Source organism: Takifugu rubripes, chromosome 1 (genome assembly GCF_901000725.2).
Source record: "Takifugu rubripes chromosome 1, fTakRub1.2, whole genome shotgun sequence".
Taxonomy (NCBI): Eukaryota; Metazoa; Chordata; class Actinopteri; order Tetraodontiformes; family Tetraodontidae; genus Takifugu; species Takifugu rubripes.
The window spans coordinates 11,115,093-11,142,030 of NC_042285.1; the positions used below are offsets into that span (position 1 = coordinate 11,115,093).

Sequence of the window (26,938 nt, forward strand, 5' to 3'; positions counted from 1 at the left end):
CTAGGTTATAGAGTCTTCTTGTTGGGCAGCCTGTCTACACAGTTCCAAAAAAAGAGAATTGTTACTCTTGAATATGAATTTAAAAACATTTTTTGACTTCCATGAAATGATTAAAATAAAAATGAAAAGTTGAATTTAGTATCATGTTCTCATTTAAAATGCAACATCTCCCCACTTAGTTTTGTAAAGTCTAACAAATCAGATTTGATGGCTGTAATTTCAAAAATGAATGTTTTCACTTTTTATATTCTAAAAATAGGCTATCCTTTTAAACTTGGATGCAAAGCGCGTTTCTTTTTGGTCTGAAAGTCAGAGCGGAAACAATGTTGAAAATATTGTGTTGACCGCAAGGTGGCGCCTCTCAAAGCTTTGTGGCGTGGCGCTGAATCAGCCAATCAGGAGAGGAAGAGCAGGTCTGAGCCAGGCGGGCAGTGAAAGTGGATTTTTCCACACATCGCCCTCTTGCGGCCAAAATTACTATTACAACATAAATATCCTTGCTTTTTCAAAATCAGCTATTTCACGAACGCAAATAAACAAATTTAAACTAAAATAAAACTTTTTTTTCCAGGAAGATGCAACAATGTATTTTTCTTATTTCCTCACAGTAATGCCAGCAGGTTGAAACAAGTCCTGCCATGACTACCATGGCCAATATATTGCAGTACTTGTAAGTATCTAAAGTGAGGACAGCATCTCTCCATGTGAAGAAGTTCTAAGCTTTGTGATATAGAAATAACTGACGTGTTCTTTCTGAGGTCCCCAGTGTTAGCGATGGCCATAGCTGTGGTGCTTTTCTGCTTCTACCTGTATGTCAAAAGAAAAAGAACATCAAATAATGTCAGCATACCAACAACACAAGATGGCAACACATCTTTCGAGTTTCACACAGCATCTCCTCCTGGAGGCCAGGCAGAGGAACACCAGCGATGTGACAGATTCCCTCCTCGGTACAGCACCGTGGATCACCCCCCACCATATTCACTGGTGCGTGAGCCCCGTTACTCAGGCAATGACGGGCTTCTGCGTGGAAAAATGGTGGAAAAATGTCTACTTGTCTGTCGGAATGAACCTTTTGTGATGGGTTCTCCAATTACCAGTAACTGTCCAAAACATCTTCGAATTAATATTTTCCAAGCAGGAAAGAACATACTTCAATTTAAGAAAAAGAAAATAAATAAAGCTGCAGATTGATTTTACTAATGTTTAGTAAATACAAAAAAATTCTTTTTTCTTCTAGTTTGACCCCAAGCAGACAAGCGTATGGCCAGGGGTTCCACCGCCTGCCTACGAGATGTATCCCATAACACTGCCTCTGGCACCATATTCATGGATGACACCCGCTCCGGAGGCTTCAGCCTACCCCAACACCCTCACCTAGCATCTATTTCCACCTCGGCTAGACTTTGTTTCTGTTTCTCACAGGGCACAGTGAGAGTTATAAGATAATAGTATCTGTAGAAACTGTAGCAGAATCAAGTTAGTGAGTCACTAAAGCTTCATTTTCTGCATAAGCCATTTAAGGGAAAATTATGAATTTAATATGCTGAAATGTTGATAAATAACAGAAAAACCTCTTCAGCTGATGCTTTAAGCAGGATATTTGTCTTTATTATACAACCAGTGCAGACTGTAGGCTACTTTATGTTTATTCTTTGTTTTCTTTAAGGGTTCCGAGTGCTACAAATAATAACAGAGGGTGATGTCTGACAATGATCAATGTGATGGATTCTGAAGTTAAGTGAATACAATATAAAGCAAACAATTATGATTATGTATATAAATTTTAGATTATAAAATCTATTGCTATTCAGTTTCCAAAATTGTTGAGTCATTTTAAAAGAATCACATTTCCACACACCTACGGCCATACATCATGATCAAATGATAAGGTACATGAATTAGAGACTTTAAATAGGACATTTGGTATCAACTTTTCCTTATTCAGTCTGTTCTATCGGTCCACTGTAAACGTTACACTACATAAAGTAAGAAAGGCTAAAAGTTTCCTCCAACAACCTTAAAAAGAGCACTGTTAGCTGCAAAACATTCTTTACACCTATTTCCACATTTATAAAGACACACACTCACTCGAAATATTGCACTAAATCTCATAATCGACTCTAAGTGTTCCTCAACAGATATCCATCAAGTTAGTCAAATCCTGACAAATAAATTACATCATTACATTAGGCTCAATGGAGTAACGCTAGCATTGGTACGAACGGCTCGACTCCAGGCTGGTCATGACACTTGGCTCTGATTTAACAGTGTTTCCAGGAAGACCAACTTCTGGAGCTACAAATGTTAGATTGTCCTCTGCCCCTTTGGTTCGGGGTCCTGACACCTTGCTGCTCAACTCCTGGAGACTTTCAGAAGACCCAGTTAACAGGTACCCACTGCTGCTCTGTGGTTAGCTTCTCCAGAGCTGACCTCAGAGTTCGAAACGCAGCTTCATGGCCGTCGTTTATGATACAGAGGTCAAAGTAATGTCCATAAGCTCTTTTAATACGCTCGCTCTCGTCCACTGTCCTCTTCAGCTCAGAGTCCTGTGAGGAAAAGAGACGATTATGTGAATAAACATGAAACCATCACAAAAGGGCATCAAATCAGCATCAAATCATGTTTCTCTATGGGACACCCCACCTCCTCTTGCACACCTCTATTATTATTCTTGTCCAGTGAATTTTAGTGTCATTCAACCCTTGAACAGCTGCTCCTGAACAGAAACAGTGAAAGAGGCCCACAGCGTCCAGATAGTTCCTCTGTCCGTCTATTTAGATCCTTATTCTTTCTGAGAATTTCATTCTTTTGTGCTGTAATGTTGCACAGATGCAGAATGTGTAATGTAAATCATACTGCATGGGAATCGCTTCATTGGTGTTCTACTTAGTCTATTTTTATATGTCTCTCAGTGAGCTTTTATTCTACATCTCCATAGTGACACAAAGACTGTGCACTTTAGAGTGGTGAGGAAAGACGTATGTTTCCAGAGGAAGTCATAACATTGTGGTGAACACAGCAGAATCTCCAGTCTCCAGTGGCGTTCCGGTCTTCCTAAACTGTGGTGAAACTGTGTTTCAGAGAGGACACACTCACCGTCATCTGCTTTGTAACCACTCCCAATTCGATTGCTGACCTATTCATAGCTTTGAGAACCTCATAGTCCGGAGCTTCAATGAACACAACGTAGGGCAGGAACTCTGATGTCCGCAGAACCTTAAGAGCCTTTGGGGGGGGGGGGGGGGGGGGGGAGAACATCACTGAGAAACTTCTGGATTTGCACAAATGAAAAGCAAAAATATGATTAAAGGCTCATGGGAGCATCTTTCCAAATCTGACTATTTGACTTTCTGATAAATTAAACTGATGTGATCAAATATGGGATGGATGAATCTTATGGAGCACGAAATGCTGCAGATATTGATGAAAGAATACAAATCTAGTGGAAGGGAAGGGCAGGAAGAAGAAAAAGGTGAGCGGACGTGTTTCCTCTACCTGTGGGTTCACATCCAAGATGCAGATTTTTCCTGTGTCCATCACCTCATGTATGGAGCTGATCTTCGTCCCATAAAAATTCCCGTCATACTCGCCGTGCTCCAAAAATCGGCCATTTTTGATGTCACATTCCATTTCACTACGAGTCATGAAGGAATACATCTGTCCGTCCCTCTCATCCACCTTTGGTTTTCTGGAGGTGACTGAAAATAAGAGTGTCAAGTGCAGAAATCCCCTGCCCTAAACACGTGGGTTTAGAAATATTACTGAGCAGCATCTCTAAAGCTGAGTTTTCTGTCTTACTCTTGTCAGTGGTGTGTGCTTAAAGGAATGCATGTTCATCAAATACAAAAGGAACATGGCTGCACTCACAGGGGATGGTGGTGCCATAGCGCTGGGAATCTGACACCATCAATTTGTTTTTAAGACTGCGACGCCCAACCCCTTGTGCCCCGATCAGAACTAAAGTCTTCCTCCTGAATGGTGGAACCTTTGCAACCTCTTCATATATCTTCAGCTCGTGGCGGTCAAATTCTGCATCCCATTAGGATGAGTAAAGTAAGAAACCATCATGAATACAGATTTAAATCAAATTTAAATTAAAAATGGCAGTGGTGTGCTTACCTGCATTCTTCGTGGTCAAATACATCATTCTTTTCTTCTTTTTGCCACCCATTCCAGCACACAAAGGGCCTAGGACAGACAGCAGTCGCACAATCAATTACACAACCTCCGCTGCTGAGTCTATGAGTGATGCCAAATAGTAAAATGATGTATGATTAAGGTAAACTGTACGAGCTCCTGGCCCAAGAATCCACACTTAAGCTTTTATACCACTAGGTGGCGTAATGCGCTGGTATTGATGAAGCCTCGCAGCGTTGCCAGAGAACACCTGAGATTCCTGCAATCTGCTGGGCCTTCAATATGGCTGACTCTTCAGCCACTGGAGGGTCTTATCAGAGCCCCACGAGGACACAAACACTGAAACGCCGCTGGTAATTATTTTCATAAAAGGCACCAACTGTGACACACACACACACACCTATTTATAGCATATCTGTGCACATACATGCAAGTACACGCGTATATAAAAAACCATGCCCTCAGTTGTAACACCCAGAAGTCAGAGTGTGCTTATAAACAGTCGTGTCCTTCCCAGAAGGGCAGTACAGCCAGGCTGTCACCTTCCTCTGCAGTGGGGGGGACGCCGCTCGCTCTGACTCACTGTGCTGTTGATGACTGTATTCAGTGCAGACAAGACACTCCAAATTTCAGAAGAGAACTCAGAATTCCTGATCAGACCTCCATTTACAGGGTTCTTATCGACATTCTGAGCTCACATCTTAAATGGAGCCGGCTGGTTCAGAGAGCACATCGATGCCATTAACGGTTCTGCGGCGCTCGGCGACAGGATAAAAGAGCAGAGAGGTGAGGGGGGGATGAGCAGCCGCGGCACCGCATGAAATGTGTGCACGATAGAGAGGGGAACAGATGTTGTCTTTGTAGCCGGTGTGTTCGTGCGGCAAGGAGTCTGTGTAACATTTGCATAATGAGGAGTGTTTCTGTGCTCCACTGCATGCTGCTGAGAGGACTACCTGCAGTCGCTAGCTCCAGATCCCTTTTCACAAACGCTTTCCTCTTCTCTTCAAGTAGCTGGCTTGGAATTAGACCAGCACTGCCTCCCTCTATGTGACAGGCCTGTTGGCAACACACAGGAAGAGCTGTCAAAGAGTACGGAGCAGTGGGGAAGTTTTCACACCATTCACTTTTTTCACATTTTCTGTTGCAGCTACCACCCCCCCCCCAAAATAAAAAAATTCTCAGGTTTACAATAACTACCCCAGAATGAGAGGAAATGGAATTTTTGAAATTCATTATGAAGAAAAACTTAAATAGTTCCTCCACATAAGTATTTAAGGCCCTTTAACCTTTGAACTTTAGTTCTGAGGACCTTCCCGTTGTCTTGATCATGTCTGTACGCTCACATTTGATTAGAATCCAACGTTGGTAAATTCAGTTGATTAGACATGTTTTAGAGTCAAACAAACTGGGCAAGCTCAGGAAATTGGTTTTGGTTACCGATGTAACCTACATAACCGAATGTGAGAAACAAGAAAAGGTTCTCCGCAGCAGCACGGGCGGCACTGACCTGCCACCAGTTCAGGTCCTCCTGGTTGAAAATCTGCAGAATGTCACCACTGTTGAAGCTAAGTCCCGCTTCCTTGCACGGAATCAGGTTATCGTGAGAAGGGTCGTAGTCAAAGTGACACTTTACGAAGGCCTGAGGAGACCAAACAGAGGGAATGAGTTGGTACACGTAACTCAGTTTTAAAGACTAAATTAGACCTGAAAGTGCAAAAGCATTATGATGTGGTGTTCAGCCCAAACCAGAATCTAACCCTCAGACAGGACAAGAGAGAACACTGAAAATATGTCTCTATAGCAACCGCACTGTCCTCATCTGCACATGATGCCTTTTCTCATAGTGTGTGTGTGTGTGTGTGTGTGTGTGTGTGTGTGTGTTGGCCACTGAGCTGTCCACATGTGTTTGTTGGGTAAGCTCAAAGAAATGTAGAGAAATTGTTAGAAATGATATGTTATTCTTTTATAAACTGGACCTGCCACATTTCATAAATAATGGGTGAAAAACTAACTCCCACCAACACGGGGGGAATATTAATGCAAAATGTGCTTGATATGAGAAAAAATATGTCTAACAGAGCCTTATTTCACTAGAACCTGCAAGGTGTTTTACTGCCCCCTGCTGGTGGGTTATGGTGCAGGTCCGTGGCAACACCCCTAAGCCAAAAGGGGGAAGCTTGGATTGTATTAAAAAAAAGAGAGATCTCTTAATTTGCTTTACAACCATTAGCACTTAGGCTAATCTTGGACATGTGACACGTTTGTTTGTTCTCAGTTGTTTCCGTTTCACATCATTTCAAGCCAGAGCGTTGCATGTCCGGCATCCACTAAGCAATACCAGAGGGAGTTTAAAGCAGGGGCACAGCTGCTTGGACCATTTTGGAGATGCGGGCCTTTAAAAGGCTGCTGTAAATACACATTCTGCACATTCTCTGAGGTCAGGTGGGGTTAAAGATGAAGAGCCCCAAGTGCCTCCTGGCTGATCCACTCCCACTCTGCTGTAGTATTCTCCGTGTTCAGTCCTGCGATTCTTCTGAGATACGCTTGAATTCATGCTTTAAGAATCTCAGCATGTCCCACTACAATCAGAGTAATGAAGAAATATTCCAAACAAATGTGGCGCAAAGGACAGTGAGGGAAATCACATTGCACTGTTAAAAGTACTGAATATGAAATGCTTTCATCATATGAAATGCTTTCATCATATGAAATGCTTTCATCATCTGCGGGACTGATTTCACCCAATTTATGCTGCATCTACGAGAGGGAAGGATCCATCAGATCTTCACCATCAGCATTAGCAACAGTCTGACACTTGTAACAACATCAAATAAGTACCTGTCAGAACCACAGCCATGACTTAAATGTGGAACGTGGAACAGTATCGACACGCTCGTTTAACTGCACCAAGTCAGTGACTGGTCAATAACGCCCGTACTGGATGGAGAAGTCATTAAAGTGCTCTGCTCAACTCCCATCCTATTATTGAATCTGTCGCCATTGCTGCGTTTCTAAACTAATTCTGAACAGAAATAAAAAGAAAGGTTTTGGAACATTTATCTCTTTGTGCTCTACAGAATAAACCTGTTTGATGACCGGTTGCCCCATCTAAACCCATCTGCCTTGGGTGGGGTGAATCATAACTCATCTTCAAATTGGATATTAAATTGAAAGGAAAAAAGACATTGTCATACATGGACTTAAAAAATAATGGCTGTTCAAAAACTTTGAAGATGTTTTTTATGCTTTCTTTTTGTTTACAACTATCACTAGTATAGACAGAGGAGCAGAGAAATGATGGCTGGATGGCCATGTAACTACAGATAGTTTCTACAGTATTAAGGTTATTAAGCAGTGACTTTCTCCCACTTTGCTTGACATTTTTGACTCCTAATCCTGTGAGTTAACAGTTCCATAACATGAATTCCAATCACAATTCCCTTTTATTTGCTTTCTTGCAAACTGCAAACTGTATTCTGGCAATAACTTGGTAAAGAATGTACAACTTTAAGACAAAGCCCCCCCCCAAAAAACAACAGGGTCAACATTCATATCCCTACATACTGTATATTTCCTCCAACACAGCTGTGGTACAGATGTGCACCGATTTGTAATTGTGGGTGTGACGAAGGATCTAATCAGGTTCTTCTAATACATGATGGCGTAGTTGGCTCCAACAATGTAGCCGTCCATCTTCCGAAACATTCAGCCCTAGTTCTCTTTGTCCCTGCCCCCCTCCATTAGATGGTCATACAATTTAGATTTTGTTCATTCCATTCATTTCACGTCATCAAGCCTGGGTTTGATTATTATATTATATTATCAGGACTGGCATTTGGCTTATTTCTTTCTTTATTACAGTGATTCCTCGTTTATCGCGGGAGTTGCGTTCCAAAAATAACACGCGAAAAGTGAAATCCGTGAAGTAGTCAGCTTCATTTTTTAAATTATTTTACAATGCAATACTGAACTATAGAATGAAACCAAAAATCAAAACCTGTTTTAAAGCCCAAAATTTGTTTAAAACAATAATTTTAATCTAGTAATACAAGGTTGGAAACATTGTCAATGGCGTATTTCAGTCCCAGCTGTGCCTCTTCGTCCTGACTCCGCTCCGCTGGAGCGTCTGTTTCTACTGAAGGCGCAGGAGTCTTTCTCCGAGAGAAGAACATTGTTATGGGTAGTTGTTGGCGCTCTCTTTTTCTGAGCAAGAAGATTTTTATAAACGGATATGCCACCTTCGCTTATATTTGAGAACTGCAATGAACGACTCGCAAAAAAAAATCCGTGAAGCAGCGAAGCCGTGAAAGATGAAACGCGATATAGCGAGGGATCACTGTATTTCATAAATAAAATGCCTTTTTTGAAAAGATTTGTAAAACTCTCAACTTTGAAGCCATTTCATAAATAAGTATCAAAGTCAAAGCAGAAATTTATTTGATTATATATACAAATACATTTAAAAATAGTTTTTAAATAAAAATTACTGCGCAGAAACAGTACAGTTATAAAACGTTATGTTAACCCTAACTGTACTTGTACCATCTGTAGTCAGTCATATAAAACATATTATTAATGGGGATGTTCTCACAAGAACAGCTACAGAACCTGTTGGTTCCACCGAGAGGGATCTGTGCAATTCAAACTGCAGCAGAACGTCAAAGAAACAGTCCGAAGGGGCCGTTTCAGCATGCAACTGTAGCGACAGGGAATCGGTGGTGCGTCCCAAAGCAGGATCCCCGGCCAGCTTCAGCAAACGCTCCATGAGCCATCAGGAGGAAATGTGGACACATTACTGTGGACACATCTGCACGTTTGCCAGTGGATTGAACAACTTGTGGATAACTCCGACCCTGCAAGCTACACTAAACCTGACTGTGGTACAAGATAAACTACAGCAGCAAACCCCCATGGCTCTGATAAAACATTCAAAAACGCCAAAATTTGCCCATCTATTTTTAACGGCCCTCAAAAACCCGGGAAAACATTTTGCTGACATAAATGAGGCCTTGCTAAATTTAAGCACCATATTGCCAAATTCAAATGAGCCCAAAATAGTGTTTTGTTTTTTGGATTATTTGTTAGTTTGGTTGGAGAAATGTGGGCTGCACACAAGAGTTTTAATAAGCAAAACGATGACGTGTGAAAGCTGCGGCATCAGCAGGTCTTGCAAGTTAAACCTTGGTCGAATAATTGAGTTACCACGACCAGCATCTCCAAATCAGACCACTTATTTCCTGTTCCAATCTACTTTTAGTAAAAGTCACCGGACACAAAACTGTGCATCCTGTAACTCCAGCATTGAAGAAACAATCATTTGGAATCCCCTGGATATTTTAATACTCCATTTGCCTGAAGATAATGGTTCAGAGCCTCGACACACGGTGGCTGCCTCTGAGTTTGTAACAATCTTTTTGACCAAGGACCAAAAAACAGTCTATGTTTTGTCATCCATCATCTGTTACAACTCAGCCCAACACTATCGGGCATTTCTAATCAACCTCTATTATACAATCCAAGCGGACGGCCACTTATCGGTCATGAGAGGACGCCCTCAAGAAGATCTTGATGGAAAAATCTACCTTTATGAGCGTATATATGCCAGAGACATGAGGTATTGGAATTAGGAGTCAGCAAACATGAGCAAATACAGTCTTGTATCAAAGACTTCAAAGCAACTCCCCTATGCTTTGATATAGAGGGATATAGAGTACATGTCAACTAAATCCTGCTCCCATCTTCTCCTCAAATCAACAGTTCTTCTAGATACACTTGTATAAGGTATGGGATTTTGTAGGATTAGTCAGGGGTATAACCAACTTATTATACCAGAAGAGTTCTAATGCTCATGAATTTCACGAGTACTCAAGTGCACACAGGAACAGAAGAAACGTCCTATTATTAGATTTGTTTTTGGAAGGATCATTGTTTATTTACCACTCACCCACCCACCGCTCTTGTTACTACACTAAATAGCACTGAGAGAGACGGCTCAGCGCAGGGCCTACAGGACTGCCGAGGCTGTTCTGGTCCCTTGTGATCATGAGCTGTGGATAATGCCTGTAAGGACAAGATCAGGAACACAACTGGTGGAGATGAGACTGGTCCACAGGTTGGGTAACCTTTAACATAACATGAGCTCAAAGTAGAGCTGCTACAAATTGAGGAGCCAGTTGAGCTGGTTTTGGGCTTGTGGTCAGAGAAATTCTTGGACGCGCAAGCTCAGGAGGTGTTTTTGGAATGTCCCTGGGGAGGAGACCCGAGGGCAAGCTGGAGGGAACATATTTCTCGGCCAGCCTGGGAACACATTGCGATTTTCCCGGAACTGGTGGAAATGGTTGGGGAAAGGAGTGACTCGTTACTGAGGCTGCTACCACCGTGAGCCTAATAAAGGGTCCAAAAAAGGGCACACACACTCCCTAACATGGGGAATGTGGGCATATATAGGACATGTAATGTGTGTGATAAAAGCATTTCTCCATAACGACACACTGTTGACATACAAACACAATATCAAAGGTTGAAATGACCAAAGGCAGCTGTAAAATGAACATGTTAAGAAGTTTTTTATGTTTTGATTTTCTTTCAAATATTAGAAAGACTGAAACTCCGAACCAGTTTTGCTTTGATTTCTTTGCTTTTCTCCCCTTTTAGTAAAGTTAAACTATTAAAAAGCACGGTCATTATTTGCAGGCTAACCTAGCAGGTTTTTTTTGGGTTTTTTTACTTTAACTTGCATTAACTACCAGTAAAAACAGCCTATTCAAGGATGGTCTTGTATGTCCTGAATTTGATCCTGATACCAGATTCATTTCTTTGTCGCCACTGTTGAGCTGATTCAAAAACCTCCCTGGTTTTTTTACTTCCATCTCTGATACTCTGACCTGCTACACATTAGCAGTACAGGTAAGACCTCCAAACACTTGGTTCTCTTTGGCACTTAAAAAGGTAATGATCAAAAGCTTGAATAGGCCAAGAAGAGTTAGCCACATATCTAAATCCATCTTTAAAGCCTTGCAGTGGAGTTCAAATTTCTGAGTCCCATCCAGAGAAGCCAGTCAGGATGGAGTGGTTTTATCCTTTCTAACTGGCTGCAAGTTGAAGAATCTAGTTGCAGAAATGTGAAGCTGACCGTGCGCATGTTCTTCCCACTGACCTGTCTGGCTGTGTGTGGCTCCTGGTAGCTGGGCAGGATCTTCAGCACCACACTGCCGCTTGCCTCCTTCAGCATCTCCTGCAGCACTTTGGGGTCATTGCCAACCTCTTTGCCATTCACCTCCTTGATAATGTCGCCGACATGGAGCAGACCTTGCTGATCAATCATGCCACCGTGGAGGATCCTGGCGATCACCAGCTCGCCGTTTTCCACTCGGAACGTTACTCCCTGCACACACGTTTGTCCCTCGCACCGTTCAGCAGCTGCGACATTTAAATCAACCCTTACGCAACAAACTTTCCCCGCCATTTCCCTTCGAAGATTTTTGGGTAGACGGTGAGAGGAACAAACAGGTACCCAAGCATTTATCGAGCGGACTCACCAAGTGCTCGCCGGACACTTTGCGAATGCCAACCATCCTGACTGCGTCTGGGGGAACGGGTTGGTTATTCAGGGCTGCATCCATGAACGAACAGGGGCTGGGGGGAGGGGTCTCATAGTTCTTGGAAGCCACAGAGTCGTGCGTTTCCAGGAGAGACTGCAAATTTGAAAAAAGAAAAATGATGGCGATGATGTCATAGACTGCACGTCAACACATTGCACGTGTGATCCTATGCAGCACAAATCAGGTCATTCTGACCAGTGCAGAGCTTCCGGATCCACATCAGATCAATTTAATCCATGTTGGCAACACGTGTTAGCTCCATATGCACCATTAAGAATCAATGTTACATTGACAAGTCATCAAACACTTAACCCACATGCCTGCCAGCTACAATAAGCCCTGACCTGGAAGTGAGGCTCCTTCAGGATGCGCACAAGCTCGTCGGCGGCCTGACTGCTGTGTGCGATCGGACTCAGCTCTTTGAGTATGTCTTGGACCAGCTCCACATTGTTCTCCCTCACAGCCTCGAGTTTGGGCTCTTCAAATTGCTCGTGAGCCTGTAATTCGATCACACAACAAATCCAGTTGAGAACCTGGAACCAATTTGTTTTGAAATATGGACACAATAGTAAAATGCTTAAAGAAACCGCCCGCTGAGGACAACGCGCAGCTTATATCTCCAACGGGTGTTGCAAACAAACCATGAAAATTGAACACAAACTGGAGTCAAATCCTCTGCCCTCTAGGGTTGGGTGTGCTGGTGTGAAACATCAATATTTCAAGAGAATTCATTTTTCACTCCTCTTCTGCTGCCAAGGAGGCAAGCCTCACTGGTTATTGGACATGGATTCCACAGCTCAGGGTCAGAGATGAAATATAATGATTTATTCCACCTCATGTCATTTGTATTACAGACCTTCCTTCTTGTTTTTGAAACTAGTTTAAGGACTAGAACACTATAGATAGAGATATAGAAATATGCAGATAGATATAGAGATGGCTAGATAGCTAGAAAGATAGATGTCTGCATCTTAATATATTTGTACCTGTACACCAAAACACTGAACAATCTCACTGTCAAGCAATCCCACAGAGGATGTCAGTCCCAGGACGGCCGACTCGCCTGCAGCGTTGTTTGTGTTTGTGGAGAAAAAGAGGGATGATCCAGCGGAGAGGCAGAATATCACACTTAGAGACCCAAGCAGACAGTTGTCACCCTTTTATCATTGATTACTAGCAACAAGGCTGAATCCTTAATTCCTCCTTCTTGCAAAATTAAAATTCATAGCTGACAACATGTATCAGAGTAAGAAAGGATGAGAACAAAGATTCTCTGGCCCTAACTCTCAGCTTCTCAGCACCCTGATCGGAAGAATCCAGGCACATTCACCACCTGCCTAATATCCCTGAAGCATGGTGGGGGCTGCATCATGTCGTGGGGGAAGCTGACTGGAGCAAATGCAAACCTTATCTAGAGTACTAAACACACTCAAGTCTATGCAATTTTAATACAACTGCAAACATTTCTCAAATGATATTTCCACTTTGTAATTGAGAGAATTTTTTTTCCATCGTCAGCATGTTCTCTGACTGCACTGCTGGTCGCAGATGTAAAAACCTATTTAACCTTTTTTGCAACATACCAGTGGAAGTGAAGAACACATCTTTAACTAATTTGCTTTCGCCTTCCCAGTAGAATATTTCTTTAGAGACAGGCTCATTATAATATTAAGAATTTAGTAGCTATTTACAGCCTGAACATGCAAAAGCTGTAGATCGTAATGTCCTAAAGCAGTTTGAATGGTTCTAAGTGCCTCTATAGTCCTGATATGAACCAAGTACCGAGTCAGAGCCTGTTAAAAGGAGCACTGCAGATGTGCTTCTGCATAACGATTACTGCTGTTGTCGACATCCGCTCACTGCGAGTGTCGCCATCATTCATATTTGTGACACAACTGAAGGCTGGGCTGAGAGCAGCTTTCTGTACTGTCTGTCGCAGAATTGGCAATTTCTGGCAGTGTTTAAGCATGTAAATGTAAATTTTCTCCGCCCAGCACACCATTGTATTGGTGGAATATTTATATACGTGTCATGGAGGAAAGAAATACTTCAGAAGTGCAGAAAGTGCTGTGGAGGTCCTTTTCAGAAGATTTAGTAAGGTGAGTGCACCTGAAGAATGAGCAGAGATTACAGCAAAGGAATGGAGACTAACTTCACATTTACCCCCCTCCTTAATGGTGTTCAGAGATTTATCACTTTAGTTATGCATTACTTATTTGGAATCAGGATTTAGCTGATTAAAAACTGTTAACAGAGAGGCTATAAAAGAGAAAATCGCCAATTTTTACTTAACAGAATTTTTTTCTTTTCCATGCTCATTGTTTAATGTTAGAGGAAAAACCCAGAGATGGATGTTTTCTTACAGATGAGCTACAGGCCTGAAACAACACACGCTGTATCCCCATTGTTCCATAACCCTCCAGAGTCTAAAACTAGTTTGTTGAAATTAAAGTTTTATTGTATATTGTAGCTAATACAAAGCATTTTCTATGTAATCATGCCTGCATTGTCAACCAGGGCATATTAGGTGTCACGATTCATTGTACCAAATAAAAAACCACATGTGCCAGGTGTTCATATTAATTTGCATTTTTTTCCCTACCAAGCTACTCAGGCTGTAGCATCACAGAAATTGGTGAATTTCAAAGATCTTTTTAACATTACAGAAAGGATTATATCCAGACATGCCATGCAAATGACACCTGAACAGAAATGATCCATTTATGTATTCATAAATGAATAAAATGAATTTTGAATGAAACAAACACACAAGGGCACACAGAAACACACAAACAGATGTTCTGTAGATATTTCAAAGGGTGTAAAATAAAGATCTCATCACCACTGGGCTCTCCATGATGCCCTTGAGGAAGATGAGGTCCAGGTCGTTGGCAGTAGTTGAGCTTGTGCTGTCACTCAGCGTGTCCAGGGCCTGATGCATGGCTGCAAAACACACACAGGAAAGAAAAGAAAATGCCGTTTTTACTCCACCCGAGAGAAAAACAGTGAGCGCAAAACAGGTATTTTACAGTGTTACAGTATCTCAGGGCTGCGTAGGACTGAAATGGGAGCTGCTTCACAGTTGTCTGCTTTTTCAGTGCTGTCAGTGTCCTTCCTCTTCATTTCTGGCTGTATCTTTCTTCTACAAATCCCCACTTTCTTCCTCTTAAACGCAACAGTAGAGGATTGAAATGCAACTAAGATCCCACTAGCACCAAACCAAAAGGAAGAGATGGGTTTGGATTTTGCTGCAGGCTGCAGTGGGCTACCAAAGGAGAAGAGGGACACTCGTTTAAATGCAATATGTTGAGGCTATAAGCATATGCTATTAATGCTGCAAAGCACTTCTGTAAGCCAAACACACACAAACACAGACACAAACACACACACACACGATGCTTTGAAAGCAAGAGAAATTAAAACATTAAACACTCCATCATCATCCCAGTGCCAGCTGGAATTAATCACAGTACACAGCTGTCAGAAAACTATTTATTCATTAAGCTGGTTTTGTTTTTTTCTGAGGTAAGAAACTTAACTTCCTCAAGGCAGGTGCGACTTACATTGCAATAAGGCCATTGCAGAGCATTTTGGAAGTTATTTGACCAATTTTACAATGCTAATTGTATTTTTTTTGGTTTGCAGAAGGGATTCCAGTTGCTGTCAGTGAAATAATTAGATTAAACAAGCATCAATTTGGGTTATTGTTTTCTTCCCTAAAGTCTTCTTTAGAAACAAAGTTGCACATAGGTGCATGCCACAAAACGCTGGCATCACACAGCTATTCCAGTTCGCTATACGATCACACTGTAGAAAAAATACAATCTGCACATAAAGTTCCATTTAATAGGCCGGCAGATTCTTGTTTTTTTTGTATGACTGAACTTGGCTCCGCTGCTCGTCACACTTCAGTGGTGCCTATCAGGCTACAATGTTAGCTTCACAGCTTATCCTGCACGTTTTAATTCCTAAAATGAATCATCCAGCATTAACACATTCATGGAGACCGCCCTAATGGTAATTAATTCTGAAATTCATTCCATGGCTTAAAGCATTTGGTGGTGGTTGGGTCACGCAATTTTTGTCCTCTGTTGACAATGGCTGCACATTCAGGATATAATCTGAGCAAAATGTGAAGGTAATCCACCCACCAGTTGAAACATCCCAGTCAGCATGCTCAAATCCATCTGTTGCTACAAATGAGACAATGTTACTTTAATAACATGGTAATGAAGGTTTCAGTCAGCCACATAAAACAGTTTAATGGGAGGTTTTTGAATCTAAAAATAAAATAAAAGGGGGGCAAAGTGAAATGTCTCTTCCCAGAACAGCTTCACTTTCATTAAGTTTCAAATTGATTTGAATTCTGAAGCTCTTTAGAGACAAACAACTAAACACCATGTGGATTTCAACAATTTTGACTTCCAACTTACTTTTTAAATTCTCCCCGTTCCATCCGATTTGCTCCATTATAACAGAGAGGCTGTGCGTGTAAAACATCTAAGCAATATGGAGAACATCCTCAAGACCGGGAGTCAGAGAGAGTGAACCCTGGTGATGACACTGACCATCTGCCCTCTGAATAATTACCTAAGTAAATTACATTAATAAGACATCTGCAGTGAGGGCCTGTTATTTTTTCCCAGCAGTTTCCAGATTCATGCCTGGAACAGAATCTCAGCCCAGCAGCTTGGATATTAATTCCTGCATAATTCACTTTAATAATCCAGACTGAAAGCTGCTGCTGCGGGCCCTCCTGATTCCACCTTCCTTTGAGTTTTACCCAAATGCATTTTTATTATTCTGGTCTTTTAGAACTAGAAAAGAGGTTTGGATATTGTCATTGCCTGGAGGCTGCACAGGGATTGTGAGACAATATTACAATAAACCATCTTCGGGAGTCTGACAGTAGCCGAGGTCATTCTATTATTCGCAGAGATCGGTAAACGTCTGCTTTGTCAGACTTGTTATTGCCTGCAATTTGGCTCCTCTCAAAGAACGTCTCTGTACCAAATGTTTGTGCTAGGTCTTAATCTGACAGAAAGTGCTGGGCACACCGTTTCTGGCTTTATTCTTCACATATCTAATTTTCCCCCCTCAAAGCTCATTTATTACCAATGCCCTATCACCCTGGGGAACACTTCCCTGCACAAACCAGCATAGATGTCACTGAGATGATGAACATTTTCAATGTCTTTCATCATGAACTCCTTCTTACGCATAATACCCGAAGGATTTTCCCCACGTGTACAGGTGAGGACCCAGGAGACGCTCATTTTCCACCTCAGTGACTCTAAATTCCCTTTAGTATATAGTGCACACAAAATCCAACTCTTGAAAGTATAAATACGTGAATCTCTGTTCACAAGAGAGCAATACACAAGAATGGCACTGTGCTTGATGATTTGACTCTGTGACAAGCGGGGTGGAGGGCCTTGGATAGAGGAAAAAATCTGATCTGAGCCCAAGTTCACCTTCAAGTCACAGTTAAAGTCAACATCACGGGGAGCAAAACACAGTCTGGTTTGTTATCGTTTATGGTTAGAGCACGACGGGGGAACAAGGACTTGCTAGCCAGCACTTGAGGTTGAAGGCTGTTCTGTTGCTAAGTAGCAGTGGTTAGGGAAACCGATGACGGAGGAGGGGATGTGGGGCATGAGCCTGTGGTAATGTCCCTCTCAGGAGGACTCTGCTGCTTCTAGAGTCTCGCAATCAAAACAATGGCTGGACCGCTGCAACTTCCGGGGATAAATAGGTCGAGTGTGCAGTGATCTTTATCAACTTGAAGAAAAGATTCAGTGGCTTTGCGAGTGGAATATTTATAGCACTCATGTCATTAAAAATGTTTTAGGATAGCTATAAATAGATCAATAGAATCAAAATAAAGACACAGAAATACGTAATTTTACTATAACATATGGTTGCCTCTTAAATTAAATGTTTACCTACTGTTAAGGGGAAACTTGTGGGTACAGTGGGTATGATGACAATGAAGACACACAATGTTCAACCTTTTTAAAGTGCAGCATGTGTCAGCAGTGAGAAACTCTGAGCGATCTCCTTCTGGAGAACTCATTGATATTCTCATTGTTTCCCGAACATGCTGCAGCCTTTTTTCTCTCTCACTGTACGGAAAATGTACCGTGTGGATGACAACAAAACCAAAAAGTGCCAAATATTCTTGGGCCTTCACAGACGTTTGGTGGTTATTTAAGGGTCCCCTCAGGATTCAGGTTTCTGATGGCCTTGCATACATCTAAATACAAAGTGCATCTTTGAAGTTTGCTTGGAAGAAATGCAAAGTTCTATTAGCAGATATGAGCCTGGTCCCACTCAAAGTTTATTCAAGGTAAATGGTAGTTGATCAGTTCAAATTTGTTTTATGGGAGAACACCACATAAGTCACATAAATTTTTGAAAATTCACTGGAAAAATTGTGCATGAACTAGGCAAATGACAAAATCAGTCGAGTTACTAAACAGAAAGCAAAGAAAAATAAAAGGTGAATGCATGGGAGAAAAATACTTTATCTATGGTAAGTTTCCATGAAAAAGCAGCAATCTTCTCCTGTCATTTGCGTAGATATTTTAGATGGATAGGTTTTCCTGTTTTTTCACTAAAGTTTGAATTAATCACGCAGGTGGTAACGATTCGTTCTGCCAGAAAAACACCTGTGCGATCAAATCTCCCTCTGCCTGGGTGACTCTTTTCAGGTAGTGTGGGATACTGCTGCTGAGAGGAGGGGCGGGGGTTGGCTGTGGGACGCTGAAGCAACGAATCTTGTTGACTCAGTGTCTCCTAATTGCGTGATACTTAACGTCATTTTCCCAACACAACAGGCTCAATAACATGATTGTGTGAGGAAGAGTCAATCAATACAGAGCTAACAGAGTTAAGGGGACAGCAATGATATCATTTGTAGTTGGAGATTTTTAAAAAATTGAATTTTCTTCATCCTACCAACAGGATAAATAAACGACTGCATTAAAGGCCTTTAAAAAAAAAAACCTTTGAATGTGGCGCAGTAACCAATCAAATGGAAGACAGGACTAAGATTGCTATTCAAGTCACCTCATTGCCATGGAGATGCTTGTTCCCATCTGGCACGATAGGTGTGCAGCCGTATTATCTGACTGAAGGTCACCACTGAAGCCAACACTTGATATTTGTTGACATTTTGCAAATGGACAGTAGGTCCCATCACACTCTCACACCTGGCACAATCTCAGTTTCAGTTCCCAGAAAATGCTCTTTAACTGGATCTCAACATTTTGACTGCACATTTACTTGCCTTCAAGAGCTAATTTCAGAGTGAACAAAGATCACCAGGTAGCAATCAGCATAAAATAATTGATAGAAAAGCTGCTTTACTATATATCCCCCACACTTAAATCGGTCCATTCACTTGAGACCCTGCAATTATCTCTGACAGGCTAATCTACAAACACTTGGTGATCCATCTGTTTTAATACTACTTCATTATTCCACACAGTTGCATCTGAATGTGTGTGTGTGTCTGTGTAAAAAGGGAGGATAAAGCTCCCTGAGATATCTGAAGGTTGGTCTGACGCTTTTAAGACGTAGCGCTTCTGATCAGAACACTGCTGCATATGGATGACCCCCTACTCGCCATGAATATACAATGCTCCCAGGAATCTCTTTCCCCCTCTTTCACATGCACGTGAGCTCACACACTAAACTGAACTGATGAAATTTGCCCTGACAGAGAACGTGATTCATTGCTGTTGTCGCTGGTGTCTTGTCGGGTGTCACAGCAAAGGATAAGTTGCAACAGTGCTGTGTGACGTGCCTTAAGCCCGCGCGATGATGTCATGATCCATCTAGCGCCGGACTTATTTCGCATGACAACAGAGGAAAGAAGGGTGACACTTCCTGTACAGAAGCCATCATACAAGACTAGTTATATACATCTCTATGTAATATTTATCAACTCTCATCAATTATGAAGCGGATGCGTGGTCTCTCCCACGCCATACGATTTCAGCAATATCTTTATCGCTTGTGCATTATTATGATTACTTTGACCCGTTCTTATTTCACAAGTCTTAAAGTTTTTTCTTGGGAGGTAATATTAAAGCAATGAATTGAAACAAAGCTGATCTCCTCGCCTACCACAGATCAAGTGCTTCACGTGCCGGCTGGGGTTTTGGATCTGCCTCTGCTCATCTTCATCACACATTAGAGCGCTGGACCGGCACATCATACACAGGTCCGATGCAAATTTGGCCCATGCCCACATCACCTTTTTGCCCGCTGTCATTCAACAGTGATTCCACCCACTTTAGTTTTAGTCTAGAAGCTCATTTTTAAGAAAAAAGCTGCATCCCTCACACATGCTGCAGGTAGCGACTGGTGGTCTTACCCTCTGTCCCCAGTTTATTGTCCAGGCCCTCCAGGGAGTTGGTAGAGTCCCCTTTCTCCAAGGAGAGCCTTCCAAACACAGTGCCAGCCATAGAGAACTACACCTTTCTACAGTAACACACCCAATACTGTATCTGAAGCAGAAGTCTCTCTCTCTTTCCGTCTCTCACTCTCTCGCTTCTTCCTCCCTCTTCACTTGCTCATGATGTGAACGTGTATCAGCTACGCCTGGCTGAGTGCCTTCGTATGAATGGATGGAAACGAGAGAGGGCTGCGAGCGTGAGCAAAAGAGGGTGGAGAGAATGGGAAAGAAAGGGGGAGGTGTGATGCTTGCTCTAGTAGGCTGGAGAAAGGAGGCAGTACCATTTTCTCCCTGCAGGCTTCCCTGTGGGGGTTAACTGGGGGAAAGAGAAGCAGAAGGTTGGCTCATAGGAGGGAATCGGGCAAAGAAGGCGGGGCTTAGGGAGCTGACGTCCATGTACGAGTGATGATGCTCCTTTACTAAGAATGTTTCCCATGTGGTAATATTATCAGAGATCTTTGTGCTTTCCATTTATAAATCCAGGACATTCCAAAATTCTTAGCTTTCAGACGTTCAAAAATATCCCAATGACATCTAAAAAAAAAAAAGTGATCTGCTTGAACTCTTCTGAGGTGCTGCAGAAATAGCCTCAGCGAAAAGGCCGCTTTATATTTTTAAAGCATTCTTTTATGAAAACAGACACAAGCTTCTTTAGAAAAAATGATTTACTGCAACTTACTAAAAATACCAGTCACCCAGACAGCTTTCATCAAAACAACACTCACGACATATTTTAAACTCTATTTTTGTGTTTCTTTTACTTTAAAGTGGATCCCGTGCCAGCAGAAACTCATTCAAGTGCAGCAGTGGGACACTTACTCCTCTTGCTTCTCAAGCAGAAGCACCATTTCAAGCCTTTAAAATCAAACTTCCATTTATTCGAGATAACTGGGATGAAAATCTTTGATGTAAAGGGCACTTGAGGAGGAAAGCTGGGGGGTTTGGTTTTAACGTATTAGCGGTTATTCACATAACATTCACTTAATGCCAACAAAAATGGAAGGCAAGATCTGAGCAAATGCATGACTGCCTGTGTGTCTGCTGCCACATGTAGCTGGATTTGACATGTTCAGGCACAGAGCCACAAAGGATTCAAAGGAATGACAGATCTGAGGCCAGCGTCTCAGTGCTGCATTAGACAGCTCATTAATTCACATTACAACTGGGAAGGTGAGATACAAGTCCTGAGCCAGGGAATAATCTTCAAGCCTTTACTGTCCCCTCCTTTTCTCTCATGGTATCGCTCTCACAAAGACAAAGACAAACACTAAAGCCCTCATTGTAGCAGGACCGAAGCACTTACTGGAGTCAGAGCTGGATGTTGCCACCGGCATTTTGAAAATGGGTTTCTCCCAGCAACCTTCACCAAATTTGTTGGGTCAACTGCAATAAAAGAGAGAGAGAAGTGAAAAAATGGAGATGCACTGAACACACTGATGATGTCTTTTTGAGAACTTGAAGAAAGAAGGTTCTTTGACAAAATGAATTTGCAAACTTGTGAAGAAAAAGACGCAATCTAATAATAATAATAATAATAATAATACTCACATCCCAAACCTGGTTTTCTCCCCTCAACCCACATTAATGAATGGATATGAAAAAGAAATAACATAAAAACTTTTGCATCACAGAAGGGCCCCGGAAGATCAGTATGCGGCTCTTATACCTCAGCACTTACAAAAGCACAATTTACCACTGTGAACTGTAGGGGGGTGAGATAATGGGGTTTAATGGGCGTGACGCTGGTATGCTTTTTGTGGCGTAAAGATGACTTTGACTGAATAAAATGTCATGAGAAGAAAACAAAAGGAGGCTAGAGCATGGGAGTTGTCAGGCTAGAAACACGCGGGGCCAAACAAGAAAAATGATGAGGAAGAAAAAAGTTCTGATGGTGAGGAAGAGGCTGCGATGTTCTATTTTAATGTCATCATCATTAACCAGGAGCAGCAGGGCAGCCTAACAGGACTTTGCTATTACTAAAGATATTTGTATCCTTCACTCCTTTAGTCATCAATAAATATAATACAATGATCCCGCAATGGTCCTTTTTTTCCATAACAATTTTATATTAGCAGGTTAAAAGCATTTTTGAAATTTTTTTGCAATTTAAAATGGATACACAGAGAGGAGGAAACATCTAAATGGTATTTACCCTGAAAAATGCTGGTCACATGCACTTTAAAGAAGAAAATACCCCTGCAGCAATCAGATTTACCATAAAATCTTCTGCAGAGAATTACAGTGTGATTTTTGTCCCCAGGTGTCACAGTCACAAATGGATTTAGATTGACTTCTGGAAACACCTGCAGCATCTGTACTGATGCTTACCAGTTTATTAGGGAATAAATGATTCATTTTTAAAATATTTCGGGCACTATTAGATTATATTATTTAGATTGCATTTTGTACAAGTCCAATTTCCACTCTGTATTGATTTGTGGCTGTCTGTGGTGGCTGACCTTTTCGGAGCATTTCTTCTCCACAGAACAAGCATCTGGTCTGCAGTAATTGATCAATATCTACAACTGCTTCTGAAAGACTCCAAAGCTAAATCCCAAATGCTGGAAAGGAGCAATTCGAGTCCATAATACCACATACCAATGTCCCAGGCTCAGCGGTGGGCAACCCATGTTTGCACAGTGAAATGACAGAGCTTGTTAAAAGTATGCAGAGACCACGCGGCTGCTAAGAAGCCAAAGCCGATTGCAGCTGAGCTTGGCCATGCCGGAGGTGTGCTGACAGCACTGGGGGGGGGGGGGCTCTCACAGTGGGTCGGTTCTCACTCTCCCTGTCTGACTGGTAATTGCCGCACAGTAAAAACCAGCCCAGCTTTAATGACGGTGCAGCAATGGTGGAATTTCCTTTTTAAATTGTTCATTTTCTTGCGGAACACTTCAAATGCCTAATAAGAGCCGCAACCAGTAATCAATCCCCACAATTAAAGATCGAATAGCTGTTCTCAGCTGAATGTTTAAGTGCCAGGACTGAGTGTGGCGTTGCTAAACTTCACACACACAATCCTGCAGCTGCACGACCACTGTTGCAGTGACTCGGCAGTGCAGCTGCAATGACATCATATTTCATATTCATATCAGACAACACTGTCATTCCAGTGACACAAGAAGCCAGCAGGGTGCAGGTTTTTGTGTCAGACCACAGACTACATTTGTCTTCTTCTAAGCTCATAAAAAGCATTAGAAAAGGTAAAACTGTGGCCTGGGAAATATCTCTTAAATGTAGTAGAATCAATGCTGCCGTATTTTTCCCTTTTTCCAGCATTTCTCTGAATAGGCTGACTCGCCTCTGTGCTAATTTGAATTAAGTCAGTAAGATCAGCACTCTCGCGAGGAAACAGGAGATAAGAGTAATGTCATTTATCGCATCTATTTCTCCATAAAGGAGGACACTTAGCAGCGTGAAGTGTTTCCTTCAAAGTAGTTCAGGCTAGCCATTACGGGCATATAAAACATTCAAATTAAAATACAGACGAATTAAAACAACCAGATCCTTGAGGAAAGTCTGGCCTGGAGCCACAACATGTGGCAGCCTAACTGTATGGAAGCCAAGTGTACAATGCCTTGAGCTGTTTCCACGGTGAGACTGAATTACAGCTCGCACACATGCTCACAGACACATGGACGCACACACACTTGTGTCCAAACAAGTCTTAATCCACACATGCAGGCTGGCGTCAGGCCTAAAAATAAACCTGTGCTCCCACAGGTTCTGCTCCTCTCATTATTTAACATGGGAAAAAACGTTGTATCCAAGACAACCGTGAGCAGCTCTTTGCCTTTTCCCCCGGCGCTTCACCATGGCAACAAGGGAAAATGCGTAAAATAATAATAAGCTGGATCTAAATTTAGGTCTAATAAAAGAGTCTGGGCTGCAGTTCAGAGGAATGAAATCAACGTCACAGCTGAATTAACAGTCATAAATTATTTATTACTGTGTTTACCAAAATCTAACCTTTTATTTAATGTACATGCAGTGAGAAGCTTTTTTTTAAAAAAATTCAGTTCCCAGAACCATAAACAGCACTCTCCATTAAGTAAAAAAATAATTTGTGTAATTTAGAAGGGAGCAGCTGAAACCTCTGTTACTAAAATCCTGGGATTCCAAAGAAAATCATGATAATAAAGACTGGTTCGTTTATGTTCTGCTTGGAGATCCTTCTGTCAAGAGACTTCCAGACCCCTTCTCGACCTACAACTTCCTGAAACAAGCGCTAATCAGTTCCCCTGAAAAACGGAGCTATTTAAAGCCAAGGTGGTTGGATCCTCTCAGAAACTAAAATGTGTCAAACATCCAGTAGGTTATCACACAGAATTTACTTCCAGGGACCAGGAAAACTCCACAGCACGGTTATATGTAGAATATGATAGATAGAAAGCTTAATATTCAACTGTCTTGACTCAGAAATAATGAAAACATGACACCATTATATTGTAGGGCAACCAATTGTAGAGCCATTAGAGAATCACCGTGTAACAAAACCTGATGAACTTTGCTATTCATTATGTGCTTATTTTTTGTCTCTTAGCATACAAGTAATAATTAGTGTAATTAGAGTTAAATGTCATGTACATACCATTGAGAGACTAAAGGGCTGGGGGTGGGGGGGTGTTAACAATCACCACCATACTAGGATTTCAATTAGACATTCCTTCTTTGCAGGGAAGTAGCCATGACAAGGACATTACTAATGTAACTGACAGACTGAGAACAAGCACAAAGTTAACAGAAGTAACAATTTTTAAGCGATCCATACTCTTAACATGAAAAATGTTACTATAAAACAGTAAATGTATGACATTTCCTTCTGGTGTAGGAGTGAACTTGAAACATTTATATTAATATTTGTACTTCTATATTCAGTCTCAATCCACATAAGAACACATTTTTTTATTTATTTATTTTTTTATATAAAAACAGTTGAAACACTGGTTTCCATTAGTACTGGTGCACCACTATCATCGAAGGTGCATTTTCTCAGAGACCAGCTCCCACCTCAACTCTCAGACCTCCTACTCAACGGCACAGATGAGTGTTGTTGCTCCTCCACTCCAGCAGAGGAGAGGACATACTGTGGCCGTTTGTAACGACATTATCACATTTTGCACGAACAGGGTGTAGCCGGTCGGACCAGATTTGACCAATACAGAAAACAGCAGGGGTGGTGTTTGGGTTCAATAATATACCAGGGAGCCACTCAGATTTGCTTGCCTGTTCTGCAGACACATTGTAAAGAAAAGACTGTTTTCTGTCAACTCTACACAAGAGAAAGTCGACAAAAGAGTTTACCATAACTTGTGGTAGCTGTTTGGAACATGGAGCTTAAGACAGGATGGTCCGATGTTTTTCAGATTAAAAGCATCAGGTTAAACACGATAAAGTCATGAGCATTTTTATTTTGTTTGGATTTAATTGTAAGTTATTTATAAATGTACCTGTATTCTAAAGTCAGAATACTTGTGTCATTTGGCGGTAGATCACCCAGACCAACAATGTCTTCAGTTTGTTATAACAGAGAGTACATGTAGCTATAAGAAGTTTTAGGCTTGATCAGTATGTCTACTTCCACTGTAATGCCACGAGCTACAATTTTAAAGATCATAATATTTTTCATTTTATCTGGACTACAAATCCTAAACCCTAATGTAAAATACTCCATCTAAAGTAGTGACAAAAAAACATGATTACAAACAAGAATATTCAAATAAAGTTTCGATTGCAACAACTTCAAGGTGAAAATAAATGCCTCATGATAATTAAAAAACAAAAAATTATAGTAATAAGAAGTAAAAGTGATCGATCCCATTATTTGAATATTTATGGCCATCTCACGGTATAGATAATCACAATTGCCTCCCTTCCGCGGTCACCACGCGCTCAGACGTCTATGCGCGCGCCTGTGGGCATGCGCAGCGGAAATACACAGGTGCGTGACGCGCTCTGCTCATTACTAGGGATCGAATTAATTTCCAGAAGTTTAAGCTGAAAATGAAAAGTTAGACGTCTCATTAAAGGACAGACGCTCTTTCGGGCTGGTCGTTTAGGCCTCTGGTGATTAAAAACAAACAAAAATAAAGAATGCACGCGACCACTGATTGAGGCGCACGAGGCCATCGTCATATGCAATTGCCTTGTGCGGAATGTGCGTGTTTTCCCTCATATCTTGAAGAAACATGTATAAAACAGCAGATGGGTCTTAATTCAGCCGATAAGGGAAACCAGATCACCTTGTTACCCCCCATTTCCACCAGCGCGATAAATGGTTACCACCTGGCGACGAAGGTGGACGTCTCCATAGCAGACGCCGATCTGGCTACCAGAGCTAAACAACAGTAGGGAAATAGAGACTCGGCTCGAAGCGCTCACCTGTCGCTTACCCAGAGAACCGTCTGGGGGATCTCAGCAGCGGGTCTGCAGCCTTAATCTGTGCAGTCACTTCCACAGGATCGGAGGCAGATGAAGACAGCCCACACAAATTGCTATCTTTGATAAGACCTCACCTAAAGCGGCTCCGATGGGCTCAGAGATAGCTCCATTGATTAGAAGACTAATGGATGCCGAGCGGGCTCTGAGTCTGTCTCCAAGTCGATGCCCGTCCAGATCTGCGCGGCGACAGATGAGTGTTAAATGAGGAACCCCGGTGTGAAGTTGGTGTGTAGGGGAAAACGACCGAAGCAAAAACAGATTAACCTGGAGCTGTGCGTTTGTCGGCGAAACA

The 26,938-nt window shown here is 41.9% G+C and overlaps 1 protein-coding gene across 3 annotated transcripts; it reads right to left on the reverse strand.

The window, feature by feature from the left end:
- Positions 1-1,586: 1,586 nt before the first annotated feature.
- On the reverse strand, positions 1,587-26,894 carry mpp2b (MAGUK p55 scaffold protein 2b). Of its 3 annotated transcripts, none has more exons than XM_011604107.2 (13): positions 26,721-26,894; positions 21,509-21,588; positions 14,584-14,684; positions 12,086-12,238; positions 11,679-11,834; positions 11,297-11,524; positions 5,648-5,779; positions 5,094-5,196; positions 4,123-4,191; positions 3,871-4,032; positions 3,499-3,701; positions 3,100-3,228; positions 1,587-2,549 (listed from the first exon to the last, which is right to left on the reverse strand). In XM_011604107.2, exons 2-13 carry the CDS (start codon positions 21,537-21,539, stop codon positions 2,373-2,375), a joined length of 1,644 nt encoding a protein of 547 aa, XP_011602409.1. In that variant the 5' UTR covers positions 21,540-21,588; positions 26,721-26,894; the 3' UTR covers positions 1,587-2,372. The 3 variants fall into 3 exon arrangements, with proteins under 3 accessions (XP_011602409.1, XP_003961370.1, XP_029700814.1); XM_003961321.3 differs by having other exon boundaries at positions 26,587-26,894; XM_029844954.1 differs by lacking the exons at positions 21,509-21,588; positions 26,721-26,894 and adding an exon at positions 20,125-20,369.
- Between the last annotated feature and the right edge of the window lie 44 nt (positions 26,895-26,938).

Bases quoted from the DNA above. Each gene is read 5' to 3' on its own strand.
- mpp2b (XM_029844954.1), bottom strand. From the start codon at position 20,215: ATGGCTGGCACTGTGTTTGGAAGGCTCTCCTTGGAGAAAGGGGACTCT. The intron at 11,835-12,085 runs GTCAGGGCTTAT...TCAAATTTGCAG, and splicing joins TGAAGGAGCCTCACTTCCAG to TCTCTCCTGGAAACGCACGA. The intron at 5,197-5,647 runs GTCAGTGCCGCC...TGTTGCCAACAG, and splicing joins AGGACCTGAACTGGTGGCAG to GCCTGTCACATAGAGGGAGG.